The 25,751-nt window shown below is 38.4% G+C and overlaps 2 protein-coding genes across 7 annotated transcripts; one reads left to right on the top strand and one right to left on the bottom strand.

Moving 5' to 3' along the window:
- Window positions 1-294: 294 nt before the first annotated feature.
- GET1 (guided entry of tail-anchored proteins factor 1) lies at window positions 295-8,413 on the top strand. The gene is made up of 5 exons (XM_071752971.1): window positions 295-506; window positions 2,648-2,813; window positions 4,237-4,304; window positions 5,170-5,284; window positions 6,752-8,413. Exons 1-5 carry the CDS (start codon window positions 417-419, stop codon window positions 6,823-6,825), a joined length of 513 nt encoding a protein of 170 aa, XP_071609072.1. The 5' UTR covers window positions 295-416; the 3' UTR covers window positions 6,826-8,413.
- Window positions 8,414-9,720: 1,307 nt separating this feature from the next.
- Window positions 9,721-24,933, bottom strand: LCA5L (lebercilin LCA5 like). Of its 6 annotated transcripts, none has more exons than XM_071752545.1 (8): window positions 24,816-24,933; window positions 23,199-23,319; window positions 20,821-21,333; window positions 19,183-19,320; window positions 16,275-16,374; window positions 12,618-12,727; window positions 12,206-12,338; window positions 9,721-10,553 (listed from the first exon to the last, which is right to left on the bottom strand). In XM_071752545.1, the coding sequence occupies exons 1-8, from the start codon at window positions 24,824-24,826 to the stop codon at window positions 9,985-9,987; spliced, it is 1,695 nt and encodes a 564-aa protein (XP_071608646.1). In that variant the 5' UTR covers window positions 24,827-24,933; the 3' UTR covers window positions 9,721-9,984. The 6 variants fall into 6 exon arrangements, with proteins under 6 accessions (XP_071608646.1, XP_071608656.1, XP_071608676.1 ...); XM_071752555.1 differs by lacking the exon at window positions 9,721-10,553 and adding an exon at window positions 10,560-10,714; XM_071752575.1 differs by lacking the exon at window positions 9,721-10,553 and adding an exon at window positions 10,774-11,851.
- Between the last annotated feature and the right edge of the window lie 818 nt (window positions 24,934-25,751).

Below are 25,751 nucleotides of genomic sequence, written 5' to 3'. Positions count from 1 at the left end.
GGGGACGCTCCCGCTCTCCGGCGGCCGCTGTCACCGCCCTCCGTCATTCCCATTCCTCCTCCTTCCCTTCCCCGCGGGGGCGCCTTGGCGAGGGGGCGGGGCCACTGCTCTCGCGCGCCCTAACGCCGCCTGGCGCCAGGCGGGATCTCTCGCCTCACCTACTCCCCCCTCCGCCTGCCTCCCGCCCTGCTGATTGGCCGGCCCGAGTCACGTGGCCGCCACCTGTCCCCGTTTCCCCTCACGCACGGGCAGGCACCCGCCGTCCCACGTGCGCGGGAAAAGGGGGGGCGGGAGGGGGAGAGGAGGAGGGAGCCGCTCCGCCTCTCTCCGCCCCAATGCCGCCCGCCCCGGGGCTCTGTTAGTGCCGGGGGAAGGGAGGAGGAGGTGAAGGCGGGGGGGGGGAGTTTGCGTGCGGCATGGCGGAGAGCGGCGCCTGGCTGCTGGTGCTGAGCTCCGTCTTCCTCTGCAACGCTCTCAAGATCCTCCTGCCCTCCTGCTCCTCCGTTGTGAGTGGCGTCAGCGCTCCCGCCCCGCCCGCTGCATGCCGTCCCTACGCCAGGGGACCCGCGGCCCTGTGCCCGCCGCCGCATCCCTCCCCCCTGCCGCATCTATCCTTCCCCCCCCCCCCTCGTCGCGTTCATTCCTCCCCCCGCCGCATCCCTCCGCCCCCCATCCCGGGTGGCAGGGCTGCGCGCTTCTCTCTGCCCGCCCAAGCTTTGCTCCGCCGCGGCAGAGCGGGGCTGGGAGTAGAGGCGTCAGGCCCCGTGGTGGGTGAGGTGCGGGTGAGGCCGCGGGCAGGGCCTTCCGGAGGTGGTGTCACACCCCCCCTCCCTCCGGCAGCTGAGTGAAAGGGTGAAGGGAAGCGATGGGGGGGTCCGGGTGGGGTTTGGGTGCTTGGCAATGCCCGGCGGGCATCCTCAGCTGTGGCTGGCGGGGCCTGTGGTGCTTCTCGCCCTGGGAAGCTTAAGGATTGATTGTGGGCAAAACTGGAGATGGCGAAACCTAATGCCGTGGCAGCCTCGGTTAAGCAGAACTTGGAAGCGAAATTATGTCGAATGAGTTATAGACAGCGTCGTCTGTAAATGATGCTCTTGAGGCTCCAGCCTTTAGAACACTGCAGGGAATATAAAGAACAATGTTGCTCAGTCTTCCATGTTTTCGACAGATGGACATATCCTCTACTATAGAGAAGGGAGATCAGGGATTAAGGAGTTAGGCGTCATAGGAAAAAAAAAAACCGCCTTAAATTGCAATCACTAATCAGGATGCCCCCTGGGGTGGTTTTAAGCGTTTCTGTGGAAGCATGGATAGCAGAATTACAGACCAATAAACTGACTGAGAAATAAATGTACGTGTCAGGAACAACACTAAGAAAACTATCATTCTGCTCTTTCATGTAACTTCACTGTCACACGGATCAGTGTACACTGCTTGGTAATCGATAAAAATCCTTTAAAAGTTAAAATACCAATTTGGAAGGCTGCACTCGGTGTCACCACGCATGACAATGAAAATCTGCTTAACGTTATGCTGTGGTTTGTGACAAAGTAGTGTAATGTTCTCACTGGAGTTCTGAACACGCTGTGGGAAAAATTACACGTCTTGAGAAAGCTACAAAGATTTGCATCAAGAAAAAGATTTTATGTTCTTTGTATCCTGATTTTTAAGGTAAAAGGAGTTCATGAACTAATAAGCAGGTGATGCCTCATGAAAAGAAAGGAAAGTAAAAGAAGGGGAGAAAGTACTTGCTAGCACATGTGATCACTTTTTTTACATTTCTGCCAGTAGCAAATAATTTTAGCCAAGAAACCATGTAGATGTTATAAGAAAACTATATTTAAATGCATGGATAAGTTGTCAGAAGCTAATAATAACTAATACTGGAAATTTATGTTTCTGGTTTTGAAGCCGTGGTAAGATAGTGCACTAGATGGATCACACCTCTCAGCCAGTGTGGCTGTTACTGTGTTTCTGACAGCCCAGGCTAGATAATCTGTAATCTGGAGGAGTGATTCCCAGTTGGTGAGCCATGCATAATTGCTGAGGTCTAAAATTTGGCTTCAGTGAAAGAAGTTTCCCCATTAGTTAGTGTAGGCCCTCGCTGGGGCTCTTAGAGCTGGAAATGGCAACAAAAAATGAGTAAAGGGCATTGCTGGAGCTAGAAAGAGCAGTAGTGATGAGGAGTGTTTCTCCAGTCCTTCCCTGCACTTATATCAGATACTCATCATCCGACAGCTTGAGAACTGCAAGGTGGGAGGACAGAATTCAGCTCAGGATGCAGCCACAGGCAGAGACTGGGAGGTTGGAAAGATCTTGGGAAGCAGGAGCATCAGGAGTGGGGAGATGAGGAGGTGAAAGAAGAAATAGAGAAGGAAAAGGCAGTCAACTATAATTAGAAAAATTGAAAATCACAGCCCAACAGTGATAAAACCCTTTTGGGTTTGCTTTAGCCAGAACAAGAGTAAAAATCCTTTGCTTTTTAGAATATGTTGCAGATGTTAAGCCAAGGTTTCGCTGTGTCTTGATGAAAGCCTTTTTTTAACGGGAGTTTTTTGAGTACATAAACAGATTATAATTAACACGTTAAAGAAAATCTATGGAATTCCAGATAACTAATGCTAACTGATACGGTTTCTTTACTTCTTAGATATCCAGACTGTTACAAAAAGATGCAGAGCAGGAATCCCAAATGAGAGCTGAGATTCAGGGCATGAAGCAAGAACTCTCAACAATTAGTATGATGGATGAGTTTGCTAGATATGCCCGTCTGGAAAGGAAGATTAACAAAATGACTGACAAGCTTAAAACTCATGGTAAAGTGCAATGTTTGCTCCCTTTTCTAGTTTCTGAAAAGCATTTTGTCAAGGGTGTTTTCAATTTTAGCTATATTTCTTCAACTCTTTTCCTTCCTCTCTTACCAGTTTCTGGTGTTACTGTCTTTTTGTCTTGGAGAGCTTGCTTGTCTTTAAGTTGTGCATGGTTCTGCATGCACTTATAAGGTATTGACTCAGAGAGAAAAATTTTCTTATGAGGAATTTCCTGGGCTTTACCAAATGTTGAGTAAGTTGAGGACATCTGCTGCTGTGTATTTTCACTGCAAAAGGATGCATTGGTTGGTCAGGGCTACTTAACAGGTCGCCCAGGGAGGTTGTGGATGCCCCGTGCTTGGGGGTGCTCAAGACCAGGTTTGAGCAGCCTGGTCTGTGATAGGTGTCTTTGCCTGTCTCAGGGCACCCTTTAAAGGTGCCTTCCAACAGCCCAAACCATTCCATGATTCTGTATTTGGTTGGTGTGCTACAAGATGATAAAGCCTTAATCTATGAAGTAACCACATGAGTTGTTCCCTGTTTTTTTTGCAATTTTGGCTGATCTTTGTGATTTTGATGTGATCAAGATGTAGTGCTTTGCCTCAGTTGGGATTTTGTAGTAGTATAGTCCATCATCTTTTGGTAGAAAGTACATGTAGACCTTTGGCACCAGAGCTTTTGCTCTTGTCTTTGCCCAAATTCAACAGCTGATCCTAACAGCATAGGAGACTACTTGCTTTGTCTGCCATCCCTGTGCAGAATGTATGAATGTTTTGGGGCAACTGTCTGTTTTGGATTAATTTCAGTAGTATGATTCTTAACCCAATAATTTCAATTAAACTAGATTTGGGTAGTTTACTTAGCAACTGAAAATGTTGGTTTAGAAAACTTAAGCCACCATTATGTTTGAAGATGTGCTGTCTTCACTGGGCTTCTTCATATTGGTATGAGGCACCATAATAGAAGAAAAATTTTCCTACTTTGCCTGACCAAGATTCATGCAGAGAAGAATAGAGTTAACTATGTTCTTGAATGAAATGAAATCCCATCTACTAAAGTCATAATTCTCCCCTTTTAGGAAGGGGAAAAAATATACTTTGTGCTTCATCTGAAGCACGTTCTTAAACTAGTAGCCTCAGTGACTGTTCTCATCTGGGAATTGTGCTCTTGATTACGTGTGGCATTTCTCCTCTGTACTATCAGTGTTTTACAACTTTTCATAGTAGTGTTAATAAGAAACTATTGTGTGATCTGAACCTAGGACTTTCTTGCAGAGGGATATTTTCAATATAGCTATGAGGCAATTGAAATTATTTTTTTTTAAACAGTGTAATGTCTTGATTTGAAGAGTTGAAATATTAATAAGTTATGATTTTGTGTAAGTATAATTTACTATTAAAAATAATGCAGAGTATTTTTTTTTTAACAGTGAAAGCACGAACTGCCCAATTAGCCAAAATAAAGTGGGTTATAAATATTGTGTTCTACATCTTACAAGTAAGTAAATATTTTATTATGAATACAGAGTACTAAACCAAATCCTCAGTAGTCTTAGAATTCTCTCCTGCATCTATTGGTTGATGATGAGTTACAAAGGTGTTTGACATTCCAGTGACTCAGTGCATGCCAAACTGGAAGAGTTTCTTAAAATAGAAGGGAGAGATGTTGCTGATAAGGTCTGGTAATTTTGGGTGAAAAGATTTTTGACTTTCATTTTAGCTCAGTGTTTCTGGTTTTGAGATGACAAGATAGGGGTTAGTCTTAGTTCTTTCTTCACTGTTCTGTTTTTTTTTTTTGGTTTGGTTTGGTTTTTTACATTTATCTGTGGCACTGGATCCAGGAAGGTCCTGATACCTGTAAATATATATTGCTTATGGTTTTGAAAACAAAATGTGCTCGTGATAACAGTGTAAGTCTCCATTTAGAGCTGCCACAAATTTCACCATGGTGCCCCGTCAGATTGCTTGTAGTTCAGACTTGATGCCAAAGAATTGTCTGCTAATAAGGATGACAGTGGTCAACCTGAAATTGTCCTTATGGTCCTGTTAAAGTAAGTTGCCCAGAAGGCATGGATTATGACTACAAACAGTCATTAGAATTTAACAATTGCTATTACTATGTCTGGGACCAGGGTCTCAAAAGAAATAATATTTTCTAACATCTCGCTGCTACTTCTTAATATTGTGTATAAATTTAAGGTTATAGTGAGTTCCAGAATATTTTGAACTTGGTTAAGAACAAGGTAGTGTAACAAAGAAACTATTCCATTGAATAAGAATTTGTTATTTAGAGCTTCAAAATAATGGTGGAAATGTACTTTGATGTGCATTATTATCCAAGCTAATAATAATTTCAATTCCAGGCTGCCTTGATGATCTCTCTGATTTGGAAGTACTACTCTGAGCCAGTGACAGTGCTTCCCAGCAAATGGCTCACTCCACTGGAGCGCTTGGTAGCTTTTCCGACTGGGGTGGCAGGTAAGGAGTGCACATGGGAGAAAACGTGTTCCTCCAGCTGGAGAAGATTTCAAATTGGAAATATTTTTGTGTTAAAAAGTCCAGTGAAACAGGAGAATTGGGTTTAAAAATGGGCAAATGCTTCATCACTCTGTATCGCTTGCATGTGTTTCCTACAAATGGCTAGGGTTTCATAGCAGCTAAGCCTGGGACAGTTTAGGTGTGCTCTCTCTTGGCATTTTGTCTTGTCTGTTCCCACTCTTTCCCCCATCATACTTCTGTTGCATTTTTGCCTACTTAAATCCTTTTCTTTTGGGCAATTTAACAAATTAATGATCAGAACAGTATCACAGGTTGCAGATACCCATTCCTGAGTGAGAAGTGTGGTTAGCTCTGCACTTACAGGATAAGTAGACAGGCAGAATGACATGGCAATGAAGTGTGGAAATCCCCCTTCAATCTAGAATGCTGCTGGTGAATGTTCACACTAGGCTTGTAAGTCCTAATTGCCTTAGAAGGAATTCCAAAATATGTTGTTGGAATTGCATGTAGTTGTATCTTTAATAGCTGTCTAGAGAATTGCTTGTATCCAGCATGGTTACTGGGCAAGAGAAGAATCTGCTTCTGTGCAGGGTGGGAGAAGTCTTTGGAAGACATTTATTTATGTAGTTGTAGAAGGGATTAAAAAAGGTTCACATCCATGCTTGCCTTCAAATGTTTAAGTTTTTAAATTTTTTTGTTGTCTTAGCTGATAATCACAGTTAAGAGATCAGTTTTGAATTCTAGATGATATGCACAAAAAAGTATAAAAATCACCAGATGGTGGCTTCTTCATGTGTGTGCTATGAATCACTATGTATTCTGTGATACTGTGTAGCATGATTCTGTGTAGTCTGAACTATGGACTGGCTGTGTATTACAGTCATGGCACACTGTCTGTTCCCTTTCTGTGCTGCTAGTTGGAATGACAGGACCCTGTAAAATAGTAGTGCAAGGCATCTGGGTCAGTAGTGAAGGTCTCAGTTTTACATATTTCTCTTTAGATGTTTGGGAAGCAAGGGGAAAGAAGTTTGCATTGAATACTTTTTAAAAGACTGATTTGAATTTCAGAGTAAATTTACTTTTTGCTTCTCAACATTTGAATTTAGGTTCTAGCAAAGTGTTATGTTACTTGCCATGCCTTTAAATTCAGCACCTTAGACATCTTCTGTCTACAGCAAATGTTTTTAGCTGTGGGTTGTATATACCACACTTTGGCTCATATTTGAGTTCTCTGGCACTCTTCTCCAGACAGTCTTCAGTGTTTCTCAGAACAAGCCTGGAGTTTGCTGCCATCCCTTGGATGAGATATTTCTTTATAAAAAGAAAGATGTTATGTTCTTGTTCACCTCATAGCTCTTTTTTATACTTCCAAAGTTGTTTTTAGAAGTTTGTGTGCTTCCAGATTACTGATGCAATGTACTAAATTGTGTTTTGTATCTCTTTCAGGTGGTGTTGGAATTACATGCTGGCTTGTGGTTTGTAATAAAGTTGTAGCTATCATGCTACACCCTTTCAGCTGAAGGAATCCCAGTAATCCATGGAGTCCTCAACTACATTTTCATTATTACTGTTTTAAATTATTTTAAAAAAAAGAGAACAGATGTCCTTCATGAGACTGGGTCTGAGATAACCTTTGCCACTTCGTTTGGAATCAGTCAGTATTCCTTGTGATTTATTTTATTATTTCTTTGGTTTTCAGTTTGGTGGTCAGTTTTCAAAGAATAGTATTGGTACTTATAGAACCTCATTTTATGTCTATATCAACCAGTATGAACAGTGATTCATGACAACCATAAGACTTTGTCATGGCATATGTTCACCAAAATCTAAGTGTTGGATTTTGTATTTTGAAGATGGGAATGTACTGGCATTAGGAATTAATTTGGGAGATTTATTGTTTCTTTGCTGTATAACATGGCAGTTTCACCCAAAGGTGGGATTATATTTGGTGACAAGTAGTGCTAGGAGACAGAGGTGGGTGGTTTGGTTGGCTTAGCATAAAGCAGAACTAGTTACCTCCTTGTTATTTTTTATACTAAAATTGGTGTATTCTTGGGCTATTTTAGAAAATGTTATTCATATATTTGCATAATCAAGCCTTAAGAGACTCACTCAGTTGCCAAATACAGGACAGCTGGCTACCTTTAAAATTTATTGGATGCTTGAATTTTTTCCCACTTTTATTGATAACTGACTTCTTCCATGACATTTTTTCTGCTTCTCAAACTGAGTGGGATTACTGAAACAATTTCCTTCTGTGTTTGGGAGAAAAGTTCTGGTCAGCCTTCTCAAGATCCATGTGGAGAAAGAGAAATTAGAAGACAGTGCTGTTCCTCCAGAGCACTACATTTCTAAGGGCTTTAGCATAGATTAATGGTAGGCCAGGACAGTGCAAAACCACTAGGTAAATGTGAAAAGGCAAATTAGTAATTTAAGAATTTACTATAATAATACTAAAGTAGTAACAGAGTGGTAACAAGCAGGAGGAGAAGGGAAAACAAGATTCTTTTGAGTACATCCTTCTTGCTGTATTTAGATACAAGAAGTAACTGCAATATTTTGAATTTAAAGGCAGGCAGAATGCTTTGTAATACTGTGTCTGTAGTACAGCTTCTTATCTGTGTTATCTTCCAAGCCACAGTGGTGTCTGCTACCCTGTCATTGCTGTCCCACAAGACAAATGGCTGGTTCATAAAGTTCTTGTTCCACACCTCCTTTTTTTTTGATATGAGCCTGAACAAAGCTCCAGGGAACACCTTTTCCTTCTCTGCTGGGCTTTGATGATTCTCGTTCAGCTTCCCATGCTGTACAGTTGAATGCATCTCTTGTGTAATTTCAGGTCCTTTGCCTTCCTGTAGGAAGGAAGGAAGGGGCTAGGGACCCTTGATAATTAGCAGTAATTTAGAAATCAGCTCAGAAGGTCATGAGACACTGTGTGTATATATATGCATGAAATGCTTGGGCGTTTTTGAACGTTAATTTAAAAACAAAAGTTTTATATTAGGGATTAAGTTTAGCCACTGTGAAAATAGATGCAGTAAATACCAAGAAAAAATGTTGTGATTAAATGTTATGTATAATTGTGTTTTATTAAATAAAGCTTTTCAACCAATTTCAAGTTTCCTAATGCATTTTCTATGTTAATCATAGTTTTCCTTAAAAAAAAAACCCCAACAAGCCCCACAAAATAAACCCCCCCAAGCCAACATCCACTCCATTCCACCCCACCCCCCACCATGTTATTTCATAGGGAGATATTATTGTAAGCAACAAGTCTAATTTAGTATTTTTTTAAAGTATTTGGGTCAGATGATTTAACTATGACATTGACATTTCTGAATCTAAAGATGCACCCGATTACCTCACTACTTAGCTTGCTACGGAGCTTAAGAAGTTAAGCAGCATAATATAAAATCTTCACGGTGGCTTTTGCTATTTATCCACACGGTGTAAGGTCATCAAACACACAGCTTGTTAGCTGCTCTGCTCCAAACATTTGTGTGAATAAGAGTGAAAGGCTTTTTGTCACCTCATCCGTGCAAACAGGAGTGTTGGGTTATGTCTGCTTGTTTGCCTTTAGCTTTGGGACAGCAGTGAGGGCAGTTCACAGAGGAGAGAAACACTCTTCTGACTGCACCAAGTCATGCTATGAAACTTGTCCTCTGTACAGCTTAAGCACTACTTCAAAGATCAAAAAAGATTTGGAACAAACACACGTTGCAAGAAGGTTCAGATCTAGTTGGATCTTTTTTTAAGTGCTACTGTCTTTAGTAGAATAGGCAGTTTTCCCTAAGTTCACTTTTTTGCAAACGTTTCATGAATTACTATGAGGAACAAAACATAATCCTCCTACCCTCGCTTACATAACCTTAAACACAGAATTTTTAAAGGGTTTTTGAGAGCTGGATATGCCTGACTTCTCCAAAACAATAGTTTACTCTTGCACATTCATCTTTGGATGTCAGCTGTGGAAGTTACCAGGCAAACTGCTTTGGTAAGTTCTAGCAGTGGAAAAGAATGAAGCTTTAGAGATTTATAATGCTAGTGAAAACAATGCAATAGAAAAAATATTTTTATCTTTGAATTCTGGAGACTATTTCAGGAGTGAAGAAAATAAAAAAAATTCTTTTACCACATTCTTGGTACTAACTAATAATGAAACTCATGAATGCAGATTAGCTAGTTAACAAATAATCAGCTTCAAAATTCAGAATGCAGAGACCACAAAAAAAAAAACTGGAAATTACAAAACAAAGACCAATTTGTTTTGTAATGTGGCAAACTTGGACACATTTTAACAACTAAAAATGTAATTGCTAAGGCAGTTTAAGGCACGTGTGTGTGCACGGACCAAGAACAGAATGTCTTTCTGGGACACTAATTTTTGAAAAATCATAGAAGGAAATTCTCAGGACTTGTAAGATTTAATATGCATTTAATGAAGGTAAAAAATGAAGGCTTTGGTTTTTAGATGTTTTCAATTGTATTTCTCAAATAAAGATAAGTTCTACTTGATGTTAAACAGAGCATTTAATTTGTATTTTTATGACTACATCATTAGTGTTAGATGCTTTACGTTATGAACTAGTTAGTAGTGGTGGTTTGAAATTTGTTTTGTGTAATCCTGCATCCTTTCTCTTCTCCATTCCTCTCATGTTATAACTTGAATGGTTGTCTCTTCAAACACAGCCTGGTCCAAAGAGTTCTTTCATAAGACTGTTTTTCCTGTCAGCAAATGTCACATGAGCGCATCCTTCTGTTTCAGTGGAACTGCACTTACGCCTTGTTTTGGTAATTTTACCACAAGATGGTTCATATAACCCAAAGGAATTTTTCACTTTCGATTCAGCTGTTTCACTGCAGTTATGACCTGTGTGTCTTTTGTTGCAAAGACTGGATTTTTTACCTGATGCAGGAAGCCCATGATGCAAATTCTCAGTGGCTTCAGAGAATATGTATTTTTTTCTTGGCCTTGTGTGTGTTTTGTTTTTTGGACTTGGAGTTACACATTTACGCCCTGCCTTCTCACTGTTATTTAGCTGTTCTTCTGGCTTTTTTTCTTCTTTTTCAGATTCTTCCACTGCATCTTCCTCTTGATTGCTCTCTTTCACACTGTCACTTGGAAGAGCTTGTTCAGTTTTCATAATTTTTTTCAGCTCCTGTTCAAGCAAATCTCTCTCTTTTTCTTCTTTCATAAATTCCAAGGAAGCGTAGTCTTCCATCTGTAGTTTGCCCTCCCTTAAATAGTCTAAAATGAAATTTTGTGGATTTTAGGAATGTTCCTAAATTGCTAAGGAACAGGAAGGCTCATGAAGCATTAATGACAGCAAAATTTACTTCCTTATTTAATTGTTTCAGTTGTTACTGTCGATGGCATTTCTGTCTTCAGGGTTATGGCAATGCTATTTTCTAATAAACACAACAGGATGGGGCAAGATTTAAATCGTACCATTGAATCCAGGTAAATATTTTTACCTTTTTTCATTATATTTAATTTTATTAAAATCAATTAGCATGTAAATATAATCAGTAATGGCTAAACATAGGTCCAGAAAAGTCACATACAACACAAGAGAAAACCATATGAGATCTAAACTCTAATTGCAATTTTCTTGATTTTAAATGGAACTTAAAAATACGTATGACTTTCTTTCAATTAACAAAACCATTACTTGTTGCATAGAGCAGAATACACTGCAACTCTCTAGCCTGTAGTTCCACTCTTTAATAGAAAAAGTTTATGTGTATACTGAATGCCTACAGTAGACACATGTCTGCTGCAGTGGACAAATTATGATAGGTTCTGTGCTTTGGAGAGACTCAGAATCCCTCCAAAATGAGATTAAGTCCAAGCTTAAAGGAGAAGTAGGAAGTTGCAATAATTAAAATAGCTACATAAGACTTCAATTAAGGCTAATATAGCAGTGGAAGAAAGCCAGAAGACAGTCTGACAAACAGAAGAGAGGGTCACAGGCAGAATCAAAAGACCTGCATTTTCTGATTTTTAAATTTTAAAAGGAGATTTCAAAGGCAAGTGATGACTTCAGTTCTCTGATGAAGTCTGGAAAGGGTACTGGCTGAGAAGGTGGAGTATAAAACACAGGAGTTAATGCATTCCAGATTACTAGCTCTTGTTACTGATCTAGTAAGTGACCCCAACAACCTGTTTCACCTCTGTAAATGCATGACCTTTAGGTCATGTAATGTCTCCTGCCATTTTTTATGTATTCAGCATGATGGCATTCAGACCTTGGTTCTTTCTACAAGGCTCTCTATAATGAAATCACATGAGTATTTTTAGAAAGAAAAGCTCAGCTGAAGAAATAGAAGCGTTGGTTTCTTCTGTTGTATAGAACTCCTTCAAAATAGAGGTGTTTATAGGTTATTCTCTTGCATATAGCCATTATATGAGAACACAGTTAATGGCTTAAATATAAACATAAAATATATTTACAGTGATCACTGTAGTGAGGAGATACTCCCAGCTCTTGAGGAAGACCTTTTCTCAGCAACAGATCCTGAGCTAGAAGCATATGTTGACATGAGCTATGATGAAGATTCACAAGCAACAATTTGAGATCAGTGTTACATTAGTGAGGAATTAACTACTATTAACTGAAGTACACTTTTACAGATACAGCTCTGACTTTTTATCAACATGACCAGGAACTCCTTTTATAAGTACAGCACTATGAAGATGACTTATACTGTTGAGCTGCTCTGAGGTTAGTGCAGCACTGACAGCAGCTGAATTTCAGTGGTGCTCCGTACATTATTTTGTTGAACTAGTTCCCATCAGTCAGGTGCTAGCTAGTAGCTGTCAGACCTATGTAAATTACCATCAGTTCATTCAACTTGGGAAAAGATCAACGAGTTTCTGAAAAAAATGTTAAAATATACCTCCATGTGTTATATCAAAAGTTTCCAGCTTAAGTATTTTCTTGGTTGATGGATTTTCTGTTCCACACTGGGCATCTGTGTATGCTTCATTTGCATTATCTTTCTGATTCTTCTCTTCAGAAGACTTTTCCCCCTATAATTAGCAATTAAGGGTAAAAATAATGAGGGAATACATGTTTAGTGACTTTTAAAAGCACACTGTCAGTACAATACTTCTAAAAACATTACTTACTACTATTATATTCTTATTTTATATCAAAATGTTTGTCCTGTGTATTTTTTGTAATGTAATTACATTCATACAATATCCACATCCTAGAAAGTTAAGATGGTGAATCATTCAGGTTTCATTACTGAAACTTATGGAGTAACATACAGTTTAGTTGAGAGATTGGATCCAGCTCTTCCATACCTTTGTTGGATGAATTGGACTTTTTGCTGTTTCCTGAGTTTGGTACTGGGACAGCAGCAATGATCTAAAACTCTGTTTATCTACTTGTATTGATTTGTTTATACTAAGACCTAGTGAAAAAGAACAGTTGTTAGTAATATAGTAGTTTCTGGAATTATACTGTTGGCATAAACAAAAGACATCTTTGGTGACTGACAATACTGGTTTGTAGCCTAGAATTTAAACTTTTTTTTTTTTTTTGTCACATGTCTTAATGCCCTTTAATTGAGAAAATTTCTCTTCTGTCTAATCTATAAATGTTGCAACTGGAGCACAAACATCTGTACCTCAGTAAATCAAAGATATACTTAAGTTTCAGATCTATAAAGTCCTATTCAGATACAACATGTGAAGTCAGACAAATGTATCTGTATCCCAAAGTCCCTGTGGACTTCATTTGTGTGGTAACATTCTAATGTAAATTTAAGAGGTTTAGTATCAGGTCGCAGCCTTCAGGTTCCTAAATTTGGATCATACAGTGTCTAATAAAAATGCTTGATTTATGCCTTCTGACTTGGTTACTCACCTTTTGCAAAGTTAGACATTTATCTAAGGCTTTATGGAACCAAAGTTGTCAGAGAAAATGCTTAACACTTTGAAAGAGTCTTTGAAAGAGATTCCAAGGGAGTGATTGAATGAGACTTTCAAAGACATTGCTGTGAGGAGATGGGATGGGGAAGGTGAGTATATTTTATTCTATTGTTAGAGTAATTTTGACATAACTACAGCAGCTGAAAAAGTTGCTGACATAACCACTGTAGCTGAGAAAGTTGCTAGCACAGCAGCAAAAAAGTGACCTTACCTATGTCACCACTCAATATTATTCCCATTTTTGATCTCTGAAACCAGAGAAAGAGTCCATAAAAGTTGTGATTTTCAAATGTTTGTGGTTTGGTGATGAAATGGATATTGACAACCAATTTGAGGATTACTACTGAAGGAATGGCTCTGATGATATGGAGGGAATTAGTTTTCCGTTTTGGAAGGCAACCAGCAAGTGATTCAGCAGTTTTTTTAACAGCGATCAGCAGAGTGTTCCTCAGATTCAGAACTAGGGGGAGCTGCACCTCCAGATGAGCTGGCACAGTCTTCCCCCCACTGAATAAACTTTCTGCTAAGAAGCATAAAGAGCTTCTTAGATTAATGGCTTCATTCAATAAAACAATTTTATTTATGTACATAGAGATTCCTGATAACTTAAGCAGGTTTACCTACAGCTATTTATCAGGAGTGCTAAAAAATGCAGCCCCACGTTTTTTTTTCCTGCTGGGTAAAAGTTTTTGAGAACACAGAATAGAAAGTAACAACTTGAAGTAGCTCTTTCTAAGTCTGTTATAGGAAAATTCAAGTCAGTAGTGAAAAGGAAAAACAGTTTTCAGTAATTCCAATTCTAGATTTCTAAATCATCTGTTCCATTAGCTGGCACAGAACGAAACCTTTATTGGCCAAAAATACCAAAAGATCAGACAATTTTGCTTGGAACCTTTTCATTACAAAATATCAGGTCTCCCTCCAACTAAGCTTAAAGAAAAGAAGAACTTAAACAGTAAACAGTGATTAAAGTACCATAATTTAAGTGACAATATTGAACAAAGTCTATATGGGACTAAAATTTTAAAATCACAGCTTGTTATGTGATTTAAGTAAAACTGTAATTCAGAACTTCATAAAAAAGGTTTCTGACTTGAAATGAGAAATAGGAATTTGTGTTTCTTTTTTTTTACAGCTTGGATTACCATCCTTTTCCCTGTAGCTCACCTGAAGTTAAGACAAAGTAATGGATTTGCAAAGGCAACAAAGGGAAAGAAGTAAGCAGTTGAGTATGATAATACTTTGTACTGATTCTGTAGTTTGAAGAATTCTGTGGGCATGTGTGATATTTTCAGCAGATATGTTTGCTACTGTAGAAATTTTAAGTGCCTTTCTGTACTTATATGAAGAAAGTTTCAATTCCTCCTTCAGTTTAGCACAGGAATATCTGAGCATTATTTTAAAGAGGTAATTGACTTAGGAAAGTCAATGTTCAGATTGTTATCCAAAATTAAGGCTGAAAATCTGTGGTGCAGAAAGATCTCCGTTACGATTTTGACAGAATGTTTATAATACTGAGTAGGAGGCAAAATATTATTTTCAACGTGGGGAAAGTACTTTAAATCTGTTTATTAATTTCTGTATAAAACATATTTCTTGGTAAGTTTGAGATACTACATCTAAAGCATATGACAATTTAGAAATTTGTAAGAGCTTCAAGAAAAATCTTCTCCAACATTTTTGTCCCTGATTAACATAATGAACACATTGGCAACATAACATTTCTTGGCTTGTAAGATTCATAGTGGTTTTTAGCTGTTGCTTGCTTAGTTCAAGAGTTCAAGTTCACTTGCCTGGACACAAGTGCTTCATGCTATTTGGGATGCCCCCCAGTATTCAAGGATAACACGTGTGGATAACACAAGGCTGGCTGATGTTACACAGAACTGATGAGGCACCCATGTCCCTCTGGAACAACAACTTACGTGGCCAGGCAGGATGTGCCAAGACACCTCAGGTGGCACTGGATTCAGGCAGCTGAATCCCCCCCAAGGTAGTTATTCTTGAAATGTTTGATAGAAAAGATGGTATATACTAGGTATTTCTCTCTACAATACCTGTCTGAGCATCCACGTGAAAGAAATAACTCCTTTTAGTAAAGAGCTCTTTTTTCCTTGATAGAGTTGACTTTCTCTTGTTTGTTTTTCTATCATTCTACTGTATTATTCTAAATAACATCAACTCTCTGGATAGCATCAATTGAAAGGATATACAATTACTGGGTTATTGCAATTTATGGTTGACCATTTAAATTTACTTACACTAAAAAACAAAGGACTACAAAGGATGAACATTATCTTCTCTCAGATAAACTGACACTATGATCATCAGACTGGCCTCTAAACTTCCACACTTTTATCTGAAAACCCCTCCCCTCCTTTCACCCCAACAAAATGCAAGTTGTGGGATCCTCAATAATGGATATTAAAGCATCTCTGCTAGTTCTGTGTTATAGGGTCTGAGGATTTTAAAGATGAGAAAACAATTTTTAAAGGCCCAATTGAATGGATGATATTTGCTTGTATAAATGCACTTCAAAAGTCTGTACTAAAACCAGGAAGGAATTTGCTACAGAAGAGTTCTTTGTGAGGTGCCACATTGGGGCAATTCTAGGCAAGAGCAGCCATTTCTCCAGGCCAAATCAAAGGGAACCTGGTGAACAAAAAGTTCTCTGCAAAAGTTTTGTGGGTTGATAGATTAACCTTGCTAAAAACCAAATAGACAAAGAGCTTCTGATGCAAATAGAAGCTTAAAGTAGCCACACTACTTCCGTGTCACTGTTAGTATATTAAAACTATATATGCTAATGCTACTTATTATGAAAAATGGGTTACATATTAAAAACTGGTCACGTATTTGTATTCTTAAAATAAAGTACAAAAAACCCAGGCACAACTCTTTAAGTTACATGTAAACCAATATTTTTAACCCACCTAAAAGGACAATATTGTCTTTATTCTGGAATATACCTTGCAGTTGTAAAACAATGCTTTACATAACTGAACAAAAAAAAGGAGATGAACATACATGTACTTTTTTTGTATGGTACTGAATAACTTCCATCTTTTGGGATTTTAGGCATCCGATTTGCATAGATATTTTTTACAGAAAGTTGCCGATTCTTTTCCTAAGAAGAAACAAACACTATTAAACTTCTAATATGCATTAAGAAAGACTTTTTACCAACTTAATTTTCCCATGTTGGGAGAAATATGTCAGTGATTTTGCTTTGTGTCAGGCTATGTGGTGACACTGTCATTTACATAAATAGGAATCTGTCATTTTCTTTCATGAGCCAAGTCAAGCTTGTCCCTTTTTAATGCTAAGAACACATCTGTACACCTACATGATCTTTTTCATAATGCAGTGTTCAGAAGATTAAGTCTTCTCTAATGAGTTTTTCATTTGTTGTGCCAAGGGCCATTTTCAGAGTAATTTTTTGCTTTACTTTCCTTTTAAAATTAATTTACTAAGTGCCCTTGGTTACAGTGTGCTCAGTTATGTTTTACGACCTACTGCTTGGGACATGACAAAAACTTCTGAGGCACAACTTCAGAATTTGTTTAGAAGGATTCTTCTTTCCTTACTGAAAACTAAAGCACAGAAGAGAGATTTCAACAGCACTCTCACTATATCAGTTTTTGGGATGAAAAATAGGAGCTGCATTTACTTTGGACATCCAGGTTGTCCTAAAAGTGTGTCAAATACCTTGAATGGTCTGAATAATCTTAAGTGGCCAAAACTGAATGTGTAAGGATAATCTGAAACAGAAATAAGGTTAATAAGCATGTTGGGTCTTGTTTGTGATAAAACAATTGAAGGTTTTGTGAATCTATAACGTTTAGAGAACTGGCCATGCATAGAACACTGTGTGGTAAACACATGAAATAGAAATATTTTAGGGAAATAAGAACTGTAGTTTAGAATAATTTGCATTTGGAACAGTTTTACAGTAGTGTTTCTGGGACTATAAGTATTCCCATCTCCCGGATTTGCACATACAGGAAGAGATCAGACTCTGGCAGGGGAAATATCAATGCCAGTGCTGTTCAGGGGACTTGGGTAAGAGCACTCTTGGGCCTGGGGAAGAGCACTCTGTTTTTTCCCTTTCCCAACAGCATATTTGGCTTTTTCAGCTGGGCAGCCTGGTTGCTGCTAAATATCAGGAGGAAAGTTTCTGTACCTGATACATAGGTAAGAATGACATACAATGGTCCTATACAGAAATACAAATCTCCATGAATCCTGAGGACTTGCCTGGTCTGTCCTTCAAAATGCCTGGGAAAACCTCCCATAACAATTCCTTTCACAGGCATTTGATTCATTTAATAAAGAGAAAGCTCCCTAGCAGGATCAGCAGGTGGATTGGTCACTTTATAGAGAAATCTTTTTAAAAAGTGTATTCAACTGTGTAACAAGCATTGTTTAAATTATTAAAAGCTAAAGGATTTTCATATTTTACAGCATATGTACTATTTTTCTTGTTTACAACTCACAGAGTTCATGGTAGGTTTGTTTTTTTTTTCTATTTAGTGTCACTTTTAGGTTTTCCTGTATGTTTGGCTTACAAGCATTACAGTATGTGTTGAAGTGAAATATTTTTGTCCCAAAAATATTTGGGACAATATTTATATTTATTTTTTACAAATATTATATTTATTTATTTATAAATATTGAACAATATTTATTCTAGCTTGGGACAAGCTAGAATAAAAACAAATTCTTGAAAAATTTACACGTCTTTTTGTTCAACTCTGGTTTTGCAGATCGTAATATCTTGTGAGACCCCACCTGTAATACTGTGTCCAGTTCTGGAGTCCCCAGCATAAGAAGGACATAGGGCTCCTGGAACGTGTCCAGAGGAGAGACACTAAAATAATCAGAGGGATGGAGCACCTCCCCTATAAAGACAGGCTGAGGAAGTTGGGGTTGTTCAGCCTACAGAAGAGGAGGCTCTGAGGTGACCTTATAGTGGCTTTCCAATGCCTGAAGGGGGCCTACAGGAAAGCTGGGGTGGGGCTTTTTGCATGGGTGTATAATGAGAGGACAAAGGGAATGGTTTAAAACTTGAAGAGGGAAGATTTAGGTTAGACATCAGGATGAAATTCTTTAATTTGAGGGTGGTGAGACACTGGCAGGGGTTGCCCAGGGAAGCTGTGGCTGCCCCCTCCCTGGCAGTGTTCAAGGCCAGGCTGGATGGGCCTGTGAGCAACCTGGTCTGGTGGGAGGTGTCCCTGCCCTGTCAGGGGGGGTTGGAACTAAATGATCTTTAAGGTCCCTTCCAACCCAAACCATCCTATGATTCAATCTCACTAAATTTGATTTGAAAGTGTTTCTATAAGGAAGACCATTTAAAGCTAGGAATGAATATACTGACCTAGGTCTATCAAGATGGTTACCAGCTAGTGAGGATTATTTGTTCAAATTGTGAGGCATTAATCTGTTTAGATTACAGATTTAGAATTCAGAACAGAATTGTTCAGGTTGGAAAAGATCTTTAAGATCATCAAGCCCAACCATTAACCTAATTCTACCAAGTCCATTGTTAAACCCTGTCCCTAAGCACCACCTCTTGAAACATCACCAGGGATGGTGATTCAACCACCTCCCTGGGCAGCCTGTTCCATTGCTTAATTACCCTTTCAGTGAAGAAGATTCTCCTAATATCCAATCTAAACCTCCCCTAGTGGAGTTACTGGACTGCTTTGAACTTTTGACAAATAAACTCTACAATAAACTCTACAAACTCTAAAATAATTTCATCATTTGATATTTTGACTTTTTTTGGCAGACTGTAGACTCAACTAGGAAACAAATATTTCACTGCTACATAATACAAAAAAAAAAAAAAAAAAAAAAAAAAAAAAAAAGCAAAAAAACATTAAAAACGTGAGTTTTCTTGTAGGAACAGAAGCCTGTTTAAAATTTTGAATACCTTAATTTTATGGTGAAGAGAGCTAATTTCCATTTGCAAGTTCTTTGTAATTATCCCAGCTTCCAGAGCTTTTTTGTTCACATTTGCCAGATGACGACTAAAGGTGTTATTGTTCAACTCCAGCTGCTTTTCTAGGCTCTTAAAAAAATTACATATTTTATCCCAAGGATGTACTCAGTTTATAACTGTTGAAAATTTTCAATTCTTTCTTCTCAGATTTAAAAAATAAGCATGTTGAAAAGTAAGCTTCTACTAATTATATTCTATTGTAACCAATGCATGAAATTATGACGTATCTTCAACATTTCTTTAGAAATGAGGAAAAACTGGTTTAAACCTAATTTTACTAAACAAATAAAAATATTTGGCATTCAAACATAAAATATAAGCTGTACAATACCTTTCTGATGGATTAATGAATACAATCATCTTTGAGAAATGTTAAGGCAACATTTCTTTTCACACCAATATCTATTATCTGTGGCAGCATACAGAGGTTTAGTTTAGATGAGAATAGTAGATAGTTTACTGAGTACTCTATCTCAAGTACTTCATCATCAGAACCCAGTGCCATGCACTAAAATTGTTCTAAATTGTACTACATGTTGCTAAAACTGTAAGGTGGGCACCCAACCCTGCATGCTTTTTAAAGCTTCTCAATAGGACTTCTGTAAATAGAAAGTTTTCAAGGGAGTCTGAATTCAGCTGTTTACATTTTAATTTTATTTCATGTAATAAATGTAATTCAAACCCAGCTGATCAGATGGTGAAATGCCTCCAAGTTTGCCTATATATAATATACCCCATATAAAATAGAAATTAATTCCTGGAGGATAATGGAAGTTTTACTCTTCCAGTTGTGTATTAAAAACTGTATTGCTATCTTATTGTAAAAGGTTCAGTAAGAGTAAAGAAGCATGAGATATTATAAAGAACTGAATTATCTCCTCTTAAACTCCCATCAGGCTTTTATAATTGCATAATGGACCAATAGCAGAACCAGCCCTAAAATCTAGGGCTTTACAGCTGACTGCAGTGACTGACAGTGATAAATGAACAGGAGATGTAGCTATGTCCATACTGCCCACCAGCACCATGTAAAAAAAACAGTGTTGGTTCCAGATGAGCCAGTTTTGGATGTTCAAGGAACTACATCTGCAGCAGCCTGGTGATCTTTACACTTGACTAATACTGTCCTTTGCCAAAATAAATTAAGGTCTGTGTTATCGTGGCAAGATGGCCCAAGCAAGCCTGGGTGCCCCATGGTGCTGTCAGGGAGTACAGGGGAGACTCTGCTGAAGATGTCTCTCCAGATATAGGCAATGCTTCTGGCCTAATGGGATTAAGGCATACAATTTAGTTTCTAAAAGATCATTATTGCAGTCTTCATCTACTCATATGTTTCTGCCAGATTTTAAAACACCAGAGGGTTTTAAAGAACCCCCACTGGAAGGGGGTGCTACTGCCACTTTTAGTGCTTTACACTTAGGACAGCACTGGAATTTTACAAAAATGTTCAATTTTAGGGAATTGTATCAGAATTACTAATGTGACAAGAAACAGCTAAAAATTTTCCATATTCTTGCACAGAGATCTCTGCTATTATTGTTCTACAAATACAATGATATGACATATTACCTGTATTCTCTTATCATTCTCTTCCATTTTTTCTCTAAAGACTGATAATCTGTAATCAAGTTCCTCTCTCTCTGCAAGAGCTTTGTCTTCTGAAAGCATATGCAAGGTCTGGCAAGCATCTTTGGCTTTCTGCAACTCTACTTCAACTTTTCTGAGCTTCCTGGATGTATTTCTCTCTTTCTTGTGAGATATCCTCAGGAGCTCCCTTAAATCTCTCACCTCATTATAGTGATTTGCTAGAAGATCTGGCAAGCTACTTTCTGAATTTTCATAACTATCTATTGCTTTCAAGTGTCGACGTTCAAGCTGTTTCAAAAGGTGGTTTTCTAAGCTTGATGCTTCTAATTTGTGCTGTAAATCAAATATTTCATTCTTCAGCTCTTTAATTTTGTGAAGTCTTGCTGATGATATTCGCTGAGCCACTCTGTTTTTTTTCTGGGAAATCATACTATTCTGCAGGCTTAAAAATGAAGAATTCTGATGTACCTTCTCAGCTGGCAACTTTTTTTCCTCCTGCATTAAGACCAAAGTACACTGGCATTGATACATAGCAATCATTTGAGACAGCAAAAGTCACTCTATATCTTTACTGCTCACATAAGCTCTTATAATGACCATCCAAGCTACTTAACTATGGTATATTTGACAAAAATCTGTACTAACACTCCAGTGTTCAAGTATTCCACGGATAAAACCTAGAGATTTTATATCTGTTTGCTTTTATGTGGCTGCACTGGGACATAGCTAAGTTCTATAGGAGGTCAAATTGTGAAGGGACTCGAGCACAGATCCTATGAGGAGAGGCTGAGGGAGCTGGGGCTGTTCAGCCTGGAGAAGAGGAGGCTCAGGGGAGACCTCATCACTCTCTACAACTCCCTGAAAGGAGGGGGTAGCCAGGGGGGGGTTGGTCTCTTTTCCCAGGCAACTCTCAGCAAGACAAGAGGGCACGGTCTCAAGTTGTGCCGGGGGAGGTTTAGGTTGGACATTAGAAAGAATTTCTTTACTGAGAGGGTGATCAGACATTGGAATGGGCTGCCCCGGGAAGTGGTGGATTCTCCGTCCCTGGAGATATTTAAAAAGAGACTGGATGTGGCACTCAGTGCCATGGGCTGGGAACTGCAGCGGGAGTGGATCAAGGGTTGGACTTGATGATCTCTGAGGTCCCTTCCAACCCAGCCAATTCTATGGTTCTATAAGTTTTTCTCCTTTCATTCTCTGAAGCCAGTGTCATATGAAATAACCACCATGCTCACTTTCCATTAAAAAAGGTATCTACACAGGTGGTGTCTTCTGAGGCAAACAGTAACAATGCTTTGTGAATAACTTAGGAAACTATGTCCATGTTAATGCATTACTCCAGTATCAACAGAAATAAATTTTCTCTTTGTAAATCATTCTCAGTTCACTAAACAGGCACGATACAGGGAAAGATTGCCAAGGGGGAGGGACTGCACCTTGAATAGGGGCCTGATAGAAGAAACCCAACAGAAAAATCTACACATCTGCAAGGACTCATGAAACAAGGAGACTGCAACAGCAGAAAGTTTCAAATTTAAATTTCAAAAATTTCAAATTTATCTGCAACTTGGATTTCTAACAAGCTTTCTGGAGTTTTCAAGTCAGCTTAGAAGGGAAAAACATTTTTAAACCTTACATGCTTATTAATATTAATATAGAACAGTTATGCAGTTGTGTGCACTGTTTCTATAGAGCAATTGAAAGAAAAATACTTATGGGGTAGCATTCTAAGTGCATTACTGCCATTTGCCTTTCATTATGGCTAGAATCCTGAGTGAATTACTCTCATTTTCCATTCCTGAAACATAATCAGAATTTGAAAATAGTCAAGGCTTTAAATCTGAGTGAGTTCCCCTTTTCAGGCATATATTCAATCTCACTATGGCTCTCACATCATTTCAGGCAGTATTTTGGTATAAGTTTACTATATTAATTTATAAATTACTTAACATTTTACAGATAGACAAGTGTCCTTTCAAGCACTTTTGTTGAATCCCATGGTAGTTCTGCTCTTTATAGGAGCAGGCCCCAACCAGAACACCTTCTTGCAGATGAGGAACAACATCACATCAGCATCGGAGAGCAGGTCACTGCCTAAGGCACCACCACACCACGGCCTCTCTGCTTCCATGACCTAATCCAGAGTTGTGGAAAGCTACCAAAGCAGTATGAGCAAGGAAGGCAGAGCTGTGTGGGACAGTGGCTTCAGCTGCAGCACCATCAGCACCTGATTCTCTTTCTCCTTCCCTGCTAACAGCACCCACATCAGCCTTCTGGTTCTCCACAGCACCAGCCCAGCTTTATCCTTCCCCTTCCAAGGCAGAACCTGGGGCTGGGCCCTGGCCTGACACCCACCCTACCTGGTGTGTGAAGTAGCAAATTAGAGGGAGGTATGAAGGGTGCCTGTCGTGCAGCCTTGCCTGTCCATTGCTCTCACTCCTGGAACACCTGACCCACTCCACCTCTGTCCTGGTGGCCCTGCTGAGAGAGGAAAGAGGGGTCAGGCTGGTGGGACCTCACCCATGAAGAGCCAGATGGGGAAAAGAGGCTACCAAATTCAGTGTGATAGCAAAAAGGAAAGGATAGAGAAAGAATCTGAGATGAGGACTCAGAAGGAGGAACGTCTGTGATTTGGGCAGGGCAGTCATTTGTTTCATCTGTTTTCAATGGATTTAGAAGGACTATCACGGAGGTTCAAATGAACAGAGAAGAAATAATAGCAGTCAGTTGAGGTCAGACACATTAAAGAGCTTCTGCAGTGAGAAAAATTAACAGGTGCTGTGAAAAAAACACTCACCAGAGGTAAATAAAAAAGCAAAGGGAAGGTATGTGAGCATCATGTCCTCTGTGACACGACTGCGCTGCAGGAAGACTACAATAGGGCCACAAATGTTGTCACACAACTATTTGCAAAATGAGAACAACCATAAAATTACTGTTTTATGTTGGTAGAGTGGAACAAGAGGATGTAAAAGAAATGGCAAAATACCTACCTGCAAAAGCTGACAAAAATACTGTAAAATCTATACACATCTATACAGGGTGAAAATGTATATTATAATTGTGTTTCTGTGAAAGTGACCATTTCAAGGAGCCATGAACAAGCAAAAATAACCACTTCAAATACCCAACACTTCTCATAGTCAATAATGATTCTTCTGCTAAGCAGATTCTAAAAATGTGGTTATTCTTTCTTGTCTGCTAGTTTCATCCCAGTATGACTTCTTGGCAGCAGCATCCAGCTTACATAATAGAGGAGATAATCAGTGGTTTCTGTCTGGGTTTTTTTGTTTGTGTTGATTAGGTAGATCTAGGTAAAATTTTGAAGTTCAACAGAAAAAGCTTCACTGGTTTTACACTGATTTTTTTAAGTGGCACAGTGGGATTTAAAAATCCCACTATGTATGTATGAAAGTATGGGTCTAGGTATGAAAACATGTAGATCTAAAGAGATTCTTCACTGTCATTTATGTAAAGGGAATAGACTTGTGCTGTATGATCATTCAAATGAAGAACAGACTTAATTTTACATGAAACACTATGTCAAAACTGACGATTTTTGTGCAGACATAATTTTTGAGATACATTCCTCAGGAAAGGATTTTTCAGACTCGTCATATCATACATGGTCAAAACCAGTAACTGCAGTATATATGGGAGAGGCATTTTCAAGTCCCCACATTAAAACTGAGCTCCCACATCTCAGGTGATTATTCTGCCTCTTGGATTCCTGAGTATTGTGGGAGAATACAGCAGGGAATCTCCATCTCTCTTCCCTCCCCTTCCTAGTGTTTGAAACGTGATTTATTATTTTTCTCCACTGAAAAGCTGTTTCTCCCTTTTTCCTAATTACTGAAAAATGCCAAAGAAAGGGATCTGTTCCCCCCTTTTTCCTAATTACTGAAAAATGCCAAAGAAAGGGAACGGCTCTGCTGCTAAAGAGAACTTAATTTTACTACAGCCAGAAAACAAAGTACCTTTTTGACATCTTGGGAGAAGATACACTGCCCTATTTTCTTCTTTTACATTTTTTTTCTTTTTTCTTTCTTTCCTTTTTCTGTTTTCTTCTCTTCAGGTCCTGATAATTCTAACCGTATTTATTAAAAAAAAATGTTCAAGCATCTAGAAACTGGATATTTCTATGTTTCTACAGTATTTCTATCTGTCCATTGATGTAATTAAAATATCATTTAGACATATTTTTCAATAAGCAGATAAAAAAATCAATTGCAAAATGAAGTTATACATTAAAATAGGAAAAAAAAAATCTCAGCTGCTGTATTAAGATTCTAAGTAGAGCATACAGCAGTACCTAAATCTGCATCACAGAGTACTTGACTTAGAGACTGAAATAAAGGTTTTATTAAGATCTGGGGATTTACAAAATTTATTTATTTTCAAAGAAAAATATTTGTATAAATAAAAAAAGCTTGTTGAATAAAATCTCACAATGTAATAAAGCTGTCAGCACAATTTCAGAAGAAACGTTAGGGAACACAGTGTTGTTGTTTTTCTAATTAAAACAATTTCTTCATGGCCTAACCCTACCTAACATATTTGTTTGCTTTTAGAAATGCTGCAAGACACTTATCTCCATGTCTACAAACCAATATAGCTTGGAAAATATCACCTCTTGTGAGAGATATGTTTCTTTGATGATGATTTAATTTTGTTTGATCAGGTTCTAAGTAACATTGCCGTTTCCTCTGGAATTGTCTTTTTTCAGTAGTCCATTTTTCAAGCAAAACAAAAATTCATAAGTGTTTTGCTTAAAAAAACCCAACATTTATCTATCATAAAATACAGAATGCTGACTAATTTTTTATCATTTTGAATATCTGCTGCACCTCATTTTTTTCCTCATTGAGGCTACTGGAGAGTAGAACAGATCATTTCATACTCCTGGCAGCATT

This window comes from Heliangelus exortis, chromosome 1, assembly GCF_036169615.1.
Source record: "Heliangelus exortis chromosome 1, bHelExo1.hap1, whole genome shotgun sequence".
In the NCBI taxonomy this organism is placed as follows: domain Eukaryota; kingdom Metazoa; phylum Chordata; class Aves; order Apodiformes; family Trochilidae; genus Heliangelus; species Heliangelus exortis.
The sequence above is the reverse complement of the archived record's forward strand: the minus strand, read 5'-3'. Positions and strand labels throughout refer to the sequence as shown.

Bases quoted from the DNA above. Each gene is read 5' to 3' on its own strand.
- LCA5L (XM_071752545.1), bottom strand. The intron at 21,334-23,198 runs GTAGGGTGGGTG...GTCTTAATGCAG, and splicing joins TTTGCTACTTCACACACCAG to GAGGAAAAAAAGTTGCCAGC. The intron at 19,321-20,820 runs GTAATATGTCAT...AATTTTTTTAAG, and splicing joins AGAATGATAAGAGAATACAG to AGCCTAGAAAAGCAGCTGGA.
- GET1 (XM_071752971.1), top strand. From the start codon at position 417: ATGGCGGAGAGCGGCGCCTGGCTGCTGGTGCTGAGCTCCGTCTTCCTC. The intron at 507-2,647 runs GTGAGTGGCGTC...TTTACTTCTTAG, and splicing joins TGCCCTCCTGCTCCTCCGTT to ATATCCAGACTGTTACAAAA. The intron at 4,305-5,169 runs GTAAGTAAATAT...TTTCAATTCCAG, and splicing joins TTGTGTTCTACATCTTACAA to GCTGCCTTGATGATCTCTCT.